The 12,362-nt window shown below is 37.3% G+C and overlaps 1 protein-coding gene across 1 annotated transcript in view; it reads right to left on the bottom strand.

Moving 5' to 3' along the window:
- Positions 1-12,362, bottom strand: part of TFAP2D (transcription factor AP-2 delta) — a 58,855-nt gene that overhangs the window by 26,096 nt on the left and 20,397 nt on the right. Inside the window, exon 6 of the mRNA XM_040473745.1 lies at positions 495-636. Coding sequence (XP_040329679.1) covers positions 495-636 — 142 coding nt within the window. The remainder of the gene's footprint in view (positions 1-494; positions 637-12,362) is intronic.

Genomic DNA, 12,362 nt, shown 5'->3' with positions numbered 1-12,362 from the left:
AGCAGTACAGGCATTATTTACCTAATTACACCCAAGAAAAGATGAGAGTACTGATGGTGATCCTTGGTCCCACAGATCTCCCTTTTACCTCTCACACATTTCGGTCCTCTTTTGTCACATTCTCCAAACATTCATAGTGTTTTGAGATCTTCCCCTCTTGTGTACCAAGGCACAGTGACTGGTTTGGGCTAAATTACATAGCAGCTAATGACATACTTGCCTGGAATCTACATTTCCTAAACCTACTTTTCTCCTAGGAATTCCTGCATATTCTGGAGAGGTTTTCGTCAGTGTCAATGATAGCTCCTTTGTTTAGGAGCAGTTTGTAAGTCTTGCTACGGACACAAGGCCAGGAGTGGGGAATGTCCCTGTATAACTCATCTAGCTACTGAAGTGTGAGACACCCTGTTGTAAAGAGCTGGTACTTACTAGACTCATTCAAAGAAAATGGAAAAACGGAGATAAGGCACATAGAGACTTCCCATTCTGCTTACTTGGTCGCTAGGATCATCTTTTTTCTTGCTGTCTGTTCTTTCTGTTCCATATGTTGTCTGGCAAGATGTTCTCCTACAGCTTTGGCTGGAAACTCTGTTTCACAAGTGTAGCCAAAATCCCGAGCCAAGTGCAAAGCTTCCCCTGTTGGCAGAAAATAAAAGTCAGTTTTCCACAAATGTCTACACTCAGTAAGAGTAACACTTTATATTTTCCTCAAGCCTCATTCCTGGTTGTGGTCTGATGGATCACGGTTTCTATTTATTCTAAACAATCCTAGGGAAAGGACTCTTGGGGGTGGAGTGGGAATGGGGTAGGATGAAGAGAAACTGAGAAACAGAAGCTACTTACCAGGCAGGTGTATGTGAAAAAGTAAGGGGGAAAACCAGAACCACAATCTGGGAGTTTTGACTCCCCTAGGGGTTCTGGCCATTAAACCAGATTGGCTTCTCAGATCCTACACGTCAATGCCCTAAGGAAAAAGCTCCGTGGGCTTGCCATTCCGTTGTTGTTCACCCTCCCATCTATTCTTAGTATATCCGACATATTCAGATATCTTTCCCATGAGATCTATCAAAATATTGGCAAAAGGTCCACGTAACTTTTCAAAGAAGCTGAAGCACTTTGGAAAGGGGAGATAAATGGATTTTATCAACTTCCTACCATGATGTTGCCAAAGACACTATATTGTGTGATTATACTAACAGCATTATTGGGCTTTCTGGCAGGCTTCAGTACCTTTCAGTGTATGCACAATGCTTCTTAAGTACATTGTTGAAAATACAATCCTTTTCAGTATAATAAAATCATAAAGAAATTTTGCTCTTTCACAAAAATCTTAAACCTGAGTAAATTTTTGAGAAATGAGGTAAAAATGGCTTATCAGCAAAGTAAGGTTTGGCAATGTATTTCAACCTCGAAAACAATAGTACTTTCAAAGCTCAAGCCAAATTTTACCCGAGCAATAAACTAAAAAAAAAAAAAAAAGTGAGCTTTCATTGCATGTATACTGAGCACATACTTTGTTTAAGGTGCAGTGCTATGTAGGAGTAATGAGGGATTTAAAGAGCCATCCCTGTTCCTAGGAGGATGGCAATTGTCCCAATAATAGTAGCAAAAACACCTTAATAGTACTTTATAATTTATATTGCAACCTATATAAACACTATAATCTGCTCATGTTTACTGCCTTTACATTGATATTATATATAACACAAGCTTCTGTACTGCAAGTACCAAATGAGTGTTACGGATAAAATGTTTTACAGAAGTTCAAAGGAGAAGGTGGTAATCATAGGGAATTAGATCACATTTTGTGAATTACCGATCATGACTTCCATCCCCTCCCCCCCAACTCACACACTGTATCAAAGCAGTAGCAGGTTTTTAGTTAAGATTTTTATATTCACTCGGTAGGAAACATTCTAAATAGGAAGATGACATAACTAAATGGAAAGGGTCTCTTTACTGATTAGTCTGAATAGTGCTAGTTGGTGAAGGGTGACAGTTTTAGATAAAGTTGCAATGTAAAAGCAATATTTTTAAAGTACTGGTTACCAGTACGCTAACCGATTAGGAAAGAAAACGTGTGCACATTTGGCAGAACAATGGCACCAAGTTTTTTTTTTTTTTTTTTTTTTTTTTTTTTTTTTTTTTAAGGATCTAGTAATGCCATATAGGTCACTTTTGCTAGAAAAATGATAGAAGGGAGATAATTCAAGACCTTTCAAATTTCAGGTATAAAGTCTAAAAGCCTGATGAAACAGTGGCAACAGCATGTGACAAAGGATACACTCATGTGAACTTAAGACTTATAAGCATCTCGCCTGGAACACAATGACCCATTCAGTATCATCTTTGTACACACAGCATGTTGAGTTATGTATCCTGATAAGTCTGTATATTGCAATATTATCACAGGAAGAGATATTTAGATACCATTCTCACAGAATGTTATATACAATATATATTTGTGTGCGGCCGGGGCCCCGGTCGGGCGCCCGCCAGTGCAGTAGTGGGAGAAGTGAAACAACACAAACAGGAGGGTGGCAGCATGTCGCCTCAATTTTATGCTAAAACCTGATTCTGGCCCATTATATGCAAAGCTCTCACCGTGTGGTAGTTTTAAAAACAGTTTGAATGGAACAGCTGCTATTTACATTTACATTGACAGCCAGATCCCTCCTTGCCTTAGTTCTGTTTACTGCTTTCCCTCCCTTGCAATGTAACATTGTTACTGGATGTATAGCCATGCTACATCAAAAGAAATGGCAAGTGAAGACACTCTGATAAGTAGTTAAAATGTGTGTATCATGCCACAAAAGCTTTGTGTGTGAGGGCCCAAGAATGAATGAAATAATCCATGAATTAACATACACATGATACTCAGTAAGGAGAACAAATCTATAGTTAAATCCTGTACGGGAGGTATTTTAGAGTCAACAAGTTTGAGAAAAATAGAAATTTTAGGATCAAAAAAGCATGTGAATAAGGCTCTCAGGGATCTGACTGATCCATGAAGATAAAGATCAATGAGCTTCTCTGTCTCTGTGGAGGGACAAAATGCCCACGTGAACAGCAAGCAGGTACAGTAATCTGTGGTGGAACAGTGATCCAGGAAGGGCCAGGAATGTGTTTCCTTCTGTTTCCATCTGGCAAATACTGCTGTGTCACCTCCTATCTTTGTAAGATGAGGGAGGACGCCCTAATTCTTTGTTTGCAAAATAGGTTTAAGCCTTTTTAAAAATTTCAATGCATTGTGCCTCTTGACAAACCAGTATCCCCTTCCCCCCATTCATTTTTATACAGCCACCAAAGCAACACCCCAACTTTGGCATGTGTGACCATTTTATGTCATGTCATTTCAAGAATATTTTAGAAGTAGGGTGGATGTTGGGGGATTAGGGTTATTGCTTGTGCAGGAGTCTTTTAAGTACAAGGCTTTACGGTCTATAAGCCAAGTAGTGCTTACTGCCCTTCCAAAAGAGTAGAAACCACTAAAAGTATTCAGCTTTTCAAAAACAGCATCAGCAGTGGGTGACTCATACTGAGTAACTCTCAAAAAGCCAACAGAGGTCAAATTTCAGAATCTGAGAAGAGCATAAAAAAGGAATTTGCTCCCAGTTTCAGGACACTCATTTTTCACACTTGAAAGCAAAAAGTGAACAACTAGGGGAAAATATTAAGAAAAGTTTCAATGTCCATCACTGATGCAGCCTAGAAGTGGAAAGTTAATGGGAAAATGCTTTCTGGATCACTTGTTTTACTGAGTTTCTGGGCTCCCACATTATTTTACAAAAAGAAGATCTAAATGTATTTTTAAAGAGAAATAAATACACCCGATTTTTAACTTTTATAAGTCAGTAAGGATTTTCCTTCCTTTAGAATTGTTTTTTGGGGAAAATGTACTTTAGACAATTAAAAATCAACATCTAGTACACTAATTTGCACTAAAAGATACTTGTACATTGTTATCACTAGATAATTCTGGTCAACTGTCACTGTAACAATATTGCCTTAAAAACAATTTGTCTAACTTAGTATTGCAATACCTAATGTTATTAAATAAAAGCAACAATTCATATGTGTTAAATTCCAGTCACATAGCTATGATTTCAATTTTATTTATATATATGGAAAACTAGCACATTCAAATCTATCTTTGGGATTATTCCAAGAAGTACCAATTAGAAAGCAAATTTGAGGAGCACCTGGTTGGCTCAGTTGGTAGAGCACGCAACTCTTGGTCTCGAGATTGTAAATTCAAGCCCCACACTGGGGGTTGTGATTACTTAAAAATAAATTCTTAAAAGGAAAAAAAGCAAAATTGAGAATATTTTTAAACCTGAATAAGATATTCTACTAAATAGGGGTGCCTGGGTGGCTCAGTCGATTAAGCATCCAACTTCCACTAGGTCTTGATCTCACGTTTGGTGAGTTCAAGCTCTGCGTCACACTCTGTGCTGACAGCTCAGGGCCTGGAGCCTGCTTCGAATTCTGTGTCTCCCCCTCTGCTGGCCCCTGCTCGTGCTTTGTCTCGTTCTGTGTCTCAAAAATAAATAAACGTTAAAATATTTTTTAAAAATTTAAAAAAGATATTCTATTAAATAAATTGTCTCATAATATCAAGCTATAGTAATCCCTAGAGCTGAAGGACAAAGTTAATATATTATAGGGTTCCCAAAGTATTCTGAAAGGAATGTACTCTATATATGATATGATACGTACACTATATATCATATAATCTACGATATGAATAAAGGTCTTATAATGTGGTAGTTCCCTGGCTTAATGATAATTTTGTTTAAACACCAACACTGTGTTTTTTAAAGTGATAATTCTGTTACCTATTCCACACCTTACACTTAGCACAGCACCTGATTCATAATAAGTACTCAGTAAACATATGTTAAGTGAAAAATCTTTCAAGTATCTTATTGGTTAATTATAACAATAGTCTTGTGAGGCACTCCTTTAAAGAAAATAATGAAAAACTAGAGCAAAAGAGAATTTCTAGAAAGAATAAACTGTATAGGAAATCCATAAAAATAGAGTATATCATTATATCAGCAGAGCCATTTTATAAAATAAGTCTACTTATACTTTGCAACACTTGCTGCTCCCATAACCTGGGGGTTTTTTTTGGTTTTGTTTTTTTGTTTATTTTTTTAAATGTTTATTTACTTTTTGAGAGAAGGAGAGAGAGAGAGAGAGAGAGAGAGAGAGAGAGGGAGACAGAAGATCCAAAACAGGCTCCATGCTGACAGTGGAGAGCCCTATGTGGGACTGGAATCACGAATCACAAGATCATGACCTGAGCTGAAGGTAGACACTTAACCTACTGAGCCACCCAGGTGCCCCTATTTTTGTTTTCAATGTATGGGTGTCACCCCATATCAATTAACCTCTAGGTATGTGAATGTTTTAAAGCTCCTAAAGTAATAAATATCAAGTCAACATTAAGAATTACTGTCTTAAGGTGAAGGGAAAGTATTATGTAGGGATGAATGATACATCTTCAGAAAACTCAAGAATCCTGTGGCTTATACAAAAGGAAGGCAATAAATTGCACTAAATAAATACATTTTAAATTGTAAAGACCTCTATCTGAGCTCTTGCATAAAGAGTTCTGCCTTATTTGGCTGATAACAGTATAAACTCTAAACACAAAAACAGAGGGGTGGATTAGTTGGTAGAGCTGGCTAGGTCATTAGAGATGCAACTCTTGATCTCCGGGTGGTGAGTTCAAGTCCTACTTGGGCATGGAGCCTACTTAAAATAAAAATAGAAATAAATTTTTAAAAACCCAAAACATAAAAAAGGAAATGTGGTGGTAGACGTAGAGACAGACAACATTGCTAGGGAAACAAAGTCATCAGTCCACTTAAAAAAAGTCTATTTGTATAGAGAGATTTAGTGTAAGATGAAGCCTGCTTTTCATACTGGTAGGGAAAAGATGGATTTTCAATAAAAGGTGTTGGGACAACTGGGTGGCCATCTGGAAAAAAAACAAATAAAATTGGATCTATACCATGCATCTAACAACAAAATAAGGTCCAGATGGATCAACAATTTAAACATCAAAAAACAGGACCGCAAAGTAATTGAACATGGGAGGATTCTTTTATAGTCTTGGGATAAAACATCTTTTAAAATATTACAATTAAAACTAAAAACCATGATATAAAATATATGAGACATATGATTATATTAATACCAAAAAGTCTGTATGGCATAGACCTAAACAAATAAGCAAACCAACAGAAAACTTAACAGCAAAGAGACAAACCAAAGCTAGTGGTGGGGAGGCTTTGCAATTCAGATCAGAGACATACAGCCAGTTTTCTGTTTTATAATGAGTACTTACCAGTCAATAAGAAAACAATTTAAAATTACCCCATAAGGACAAAGTAAATGAACAGACAGCAAAGTTCATTAAATTCTTCTAGGAATACTCAACTCAACCCAACGTCCTTCATAACCAAGGTAGCCTTTTTGTTTGTTTGTTTAACCAATAAAATTAGCAAAGATCAAAAAGTTGACAACACTCTGGGCTCAAGTTCAGGGAAGTACTGTCATATGATCCTTATCCCCTTTGCTGATGGGATTATAACTGTATGACCACTATGGAAAACAATCTTCCAATAATATGCTCAAATCACAAATGCTAATATCTTTAGACTTTGCAACATCCCTAGCAATTTATGAGTGGATGTACTTGCACATCTGCAAAATTATTTATGTAAATTTGAAGTTATTCATTGTAGCACTATTTATAATAGCTGAAGATTGAAAACATCTATATAATATTTAGCAGGGAACTGGTTAAATAAATTATGAAACACTCAAATAAGGGAATACCATGAGTGTTTAAAAGAATGGAAGCACTTGTAAGCACTGAAAAAAAAACACTATTATAAGGCATGGGGAAAAAAACCCCAACATGCAGAATAATGTGTAGAGAATACCATAATTTCTTTTAAAAATTAAAAAGCCCATGCATACACACATATATCCCTGGAATGAAATAGAGAAACCATTTGTTTAACAAAACAATTGTTTTCTTCCAGGAGGGGAACTGAACAGCTAAGGGAATAAAGTGAAAAGGAGATATTTTACTCTATAGTCTTCTGTAGCTTTTAAATTTTTTACTATTTGAAGAAATTATCTATTTAAAATTATATTACTTCTAAAGTAAAATTACTCTCTGACTCTGTTCTCAGAGAGACTTAATTCTAAACTCAAATATTTGTTGTAAATTAAAACACAGGCAGTATGAAAACTGCCATTGGTATTCTGTAGGATGTAGACATTGATAGGAATAACTACCATCCAGGGGTGCCTGGGTGGCTCAGTCAGTTAAGTGCCTGACTTCGGCTCAGGTCATGATCTCACGGCTCGTGGGTTCAAGCCCTGCATCAGACTCTGTACTGACAGCTCGGAGCCTGGAGCCTACTTCAGATTCTGTGTCTTCCTCTCTCTCTGCCCCTACCCTGCTCATGCTCTTGCTCTCTCAAAAATAAACATTAAAAAAATTTTAAAAAGGAATAACTACCACCTGTAATTTTATTTAAATACCTACGAATTTTGTTAAACGGAAATAAAGCAAAAACTGAGTGTTTGAAAAGCACATTAGTCCAGGCATATATGTTGGAAGAGAGAATAATGGAAAGAAGAAAATCAAATCACCAGGGAAGTCATGCAGAGACATGATTGTTTTTTAATTTTTTTTAATGTTTATTTATTTTTGAGACACAGAGAGACAGAGCATGAATGGAGGAGGGTCAGAGAGAGGGAGACACAGAATCTGAAGCAGGCTCCAGGCTCTGAGCTGTCAGCACAGAGCCCGACGTGGGGCTCAAACTCATGGACTGTGAGATCATGACCTGAGCCGAAGTCGGACACTTAACCGACTGAGCCACCCAGGCGCCCTGAGACATGAGTTTTTAAGGGAGCCCAAAGTGGACAAGGGCAAGACTGAGCCAAAAAGGCTTGGATACACTTGCTTTTTGCAATGAGTAAAAACAGTAATTTAAGGCCACTCCAAGCACATAGGCAGACACAAAGGCATATGGATAGTAACTTATTTCCTCTGCCCCTACATGAAAAACAACTTTTTTTCCCTGAAGGTGAATGAAATCATAAGCTGCAGATCAGGGAAGTAATATTAGGAAGCGTTAGTAAGCAAATAATTTAAAAGCATATCCCCTAAGATGGGGTCTACTTGTCCATAACATTGTATGCTACGATCTCTGGGTCACTGAGATCAACTATTGAAATTCTTGTAAGTGCTAGCTCTCGGACACAATATCTAATTACCAGTTATCAAAGCAGAGTCTCTCAGAAACTCTTCCATAATTTAGAATAAGAAATTTACAGTTAAGATGATACTTATTAGTCTGAGAAAAAAACAACAACAACAGCTTTTCCAAGACAGAGCTTAAAATGAGTAACATAGGCTCTCCTAGCATTTACTTTTTTAGCTCATTTCCACTGTCAGTTCTGAAATGAAAAAACTGTGCCCAAGACTTTGTCAAAGCCAGAGAGTTTGTGTGCAAAAGGGAACACCAGGGTCTCCTAGTGATTGCACTGTTCCATGTGACTGTCTGACCAAAGTGAGCACCAATTAGAGCTATTATTACAAAGGGACAATTTATTATCCTTTTTATATCACATACAGTTTTAGAAGAAAGCTGGAAACCTTTATCCTGAAGGAGGGACTAAAGTGGGAATGTGAGGTGTGGAATGGAGCAGAGGAGTTATTTGGGGATGAAGGTCCTTTCAGACTGATAATCATGCCGTGAGTCCCCAAAGGCTGGCCTTAAGCTCCACATTTCCACAGAAACCCACTGGGGTACCATGTGAAGGCAATGAGAATGTCAGTTTTGTCCTAAATTCCATGAGAAGAGCAACTAATACTAAGCATGCCCTGTGCATATATTATCACTAATACTTGGCAAAAGGATTTGGTGTTTGAATCTTATAAGCCTCAAGCAGTGAACAATACTTCTTCCTAAAATAAAAAGCCATTGACTAAACACATCAAGAAAACTTGATATATCTAAACTCACTCACTATACCTCATCTATAGGAAAGAGTTCATCGCCAAATCAGTTCTAGGCTATGTGAGTCTATTTAATCCAACAAAAGACATACAAGACAGATGCGGCAGAGATGAGTGAGGGACCTTGTCCTTTCTTTATATATTATAGCATTGCTGCTGAGAAGACTCTGCCCAGCTAGAGACTACATTTTCCAGTATACCCCACACCCACCTCTGGAATTGAGTGTGGCTGTAGTTCTTAGAATGTGAACAGTAGTAACGTGGGTCACTCCCTGGCCATGGAGGTAAGAAGCTGCTTACTTTTCCATCCTGTCTCTCCTCATGGTGAGCTGAATGAATAGGACTCCTAGGACCTACAGAAGGGCATAGCTACAGAGGGAAGGACTCTGGGCCCGTGAATGAAACTGTGAGAAAAGACCCCTGGTGAGGAACACCCACATCAGACTACAGTGAGAAATAGCTTCTATCATGTGAAGCCACTGAAAATTTAGGTATTAACTGCTGTAACAGCTAGCATTCTCTCAACCATTATAAGTATTATTATCTTTATTTATAAATTAAGAAAATGAAGCTAAGGGACACCTGTCCCAATTCTTGATTTTGGCCCAAGTCATGATCTCACAGTTCATGAGTTTGAGCCCCATATCGGGCTCTGTGCTGACACTGCAGAGCCTGCATGGGATTCTCTCTCTCCCTCTCTCTCTTGCCCCTCCTATGCTCTCTCTCTCTCTCTCTTTCTCAAAAATAAAAAAAAAGATACACTTAAAAAAAAAATGAGGGGCACCTGGGTGGCTCAGTTGGTTGGGTGGCCGACTACGGCTCAGGTCATGATCTCACAGTCTGTGAGTTCAAGCCCCACATCGGGCTCTGTGCTGACAGCTCAGAGCCTGGAGCCTGCTTCCGATTCTGTCTCCCTCTCTCTCTGCCCCTTCCCTGCTTGTTCTCTGTCTGTCGCTCTCTCTCAAAAATAGTAAACATTAAAAAAATTTAAAAAAGAAAAAGAAAATGAAGCTGAGTCAGGTTAAGTAACCAGCTCAAAGTCTGACAAAGTGTCAAAGGTGACATTACTGGGGGGCAGGGGAGGTGGTACTAGCCCAAGAGAGAATACATTTTGCAAGTGGGACAACTGTTCACATGAAGTAAGAAGTGCAGGGCAAGGTCTGGAAGTTTACAGTGTTTAAAACTAAAGAAGGAAACAACAGTGACAAAGGATTCAAACTTGAAAATTCAATGGAGATAATATATAACATTTGTAAATAGTCCCCTTTCTTTTCCTGATGTATATTCACATCCTTCTCTGCCCCACTGTTTTTAAATGCAAACACACACACACACACACACACAGACACAAACACACACACACACACAGAATTTGACTCCCTGTCACAGCAAACTACAAGCCAAGGTATTTATGTTTAAGGACTCAAACTGTGCTTCCAGAACTCCTGGTGTTGCCTGAGAATGTTATACCAACTTTTGCAAATTCAGCAGAACTGTCCCAGGAAAGCACCCTACCCCAGGGAACAAAACTACCCTCCAGCAACACTCTGTAACCTTATCCATCTTGGAAAACCTCAAGTGAGGAGGGAGAAATGGGCAGGAACAACTAGATCATTGACTCCTCATGTTTAGCAACTACCAACTCTGCAAAGATTGTTCTGGAATAAAATACAGAGGAGGCTACTAACAGAAGCTGTTGATTCATAAATAATAAATATATAGTAAGAGTATTAGAATGCGAACAATAATATTGGCCAAATTCTCTGAATCTCCAGAGATAGAATTATTTCCACTATAGAAGAGTCTGGGATTATCCTAGGATCTCCTCAAGAAGATCAGGGTATTGGGTTAAACAACCCTAATCCACTATATTTTCCAGAGAGTAACATTTCTCTGATGTCATAGATACCAAGGTGAGACAATTAAAGGGAAAAGAATATCAAGTTTATGATAAAGTGGGGTACAAGAAATCATTATCAACCACTAGTTATATATCTAAAACTTATTAGATGAAGACATGTGGATAAAAGTGGGATATGATCTGCTATTACATTCTGGGGACTCTGGATTCAAAAATTCATATCTCACTCTAGGCCAGATATATCTGTTATATGGACCAAAAAAATCCCCACTCAACATCTGCCCTACCAAAATGTTCACTTTTCAAACAGCTTTGTGAGGTGAAAAGATATCAGTCTCAAGTTCTTCATCTCATTGGTTACTAGTTGCAATGATATGTGTAACAGAAATGTTGTGAATTATACAAATATATTACAAATTTGTATTAAATAGCCCTCTCCTTTAAATTCCTAAAATAATCCCTAAAATAATGACTTTAATATGTTGATTTGAGAACAATGTTAGGAAGGCACTATTAATTGAGTGACTCAATTTAAAAGAAATACAGGGGGAAATTATTATAAAACAAATACAAACAGAATGATTGAAAGCCCAGGACAAGCATGGAAACTTGGAATATCCTGATGAAACTACCATTATGTCAGTGACAGGGGTAGTTTTTGAAAAACAAATGTTCATTTGCTGATTTCAATCCCCATTATAAGGCACCTTGCTCTTCACTGATTGGACCTTTACAAAGGTTATATCATCTCTACATGGAATGCCTACGAGGGTTTCCATATGCTACTTTTTTTTTTAATTTCTATCAAAATAGAAACAGTGGCAAGGCTATATTCAAATCTATCCCCAGAAAGGGGCAGATACAAGTACTATAACATGATGGAAAGTTGACCTTCGTGAAATTTATTACTAAATCTGGCCTATGAGGAATAAAGCCAGTTAAATATTATCTCACTTGTGCTTAAGGATGTGTTATTGAATGCCAATAATATATTGAACCATCAGGATGTTTGAGAAATAACTATATAAGAGTCTCAATCAACAGTCTTAAGAGACATTTAAGATATTTCAAAATAAAAAGCTTTTGCACAGCAAAAGAAACAATCAAGTATACTAAAAGGCAACCTACAGAATGGGAAAAGATATTTGCAAATGATATATCCAATAAATTGTCAGTATACAAAATACATAAAGAACTTATAAAACTCAACACCCAAAAAAGAAATAATCCAATTAAAAAATGGGCAGAGGATCTGAATAGACATTTTTCTAAAGACATTCAGATGACTAACAGATACATGAAAAAATGTTCATCATTTAGCATCAGGAAAATGCAAATCAAAAGTACAATGATATATCACCTCACACCTGTCAAAATGGCTAAAATCAACAATTTAAGAAACAACAAGTATTGGAATGTAGAGAAAAAGGAACACTCATGCAGTGT

This window comes from Herpailurus yagouaroundi, unplaced genomic scaffold (assembly GCF_014898765.1).
Source record: "Herpailurus yagouaroundi ecotype Mexico unplaced genomic scaffold, PumYag 139, whole genome shotgun sequence".
Classification (NCBI taxonomy): domain Eukaryota; kingdom Metazoa; phylum Chordata; class Mammalia; order Carnivora; family Felidae; genus Herpailurus; species Herpailurus yagouaroundi.
Note: the sequence above shows the minus strand (reverse complement) of the source record. Positions and strands in the feature narration are given on the sequence as shown.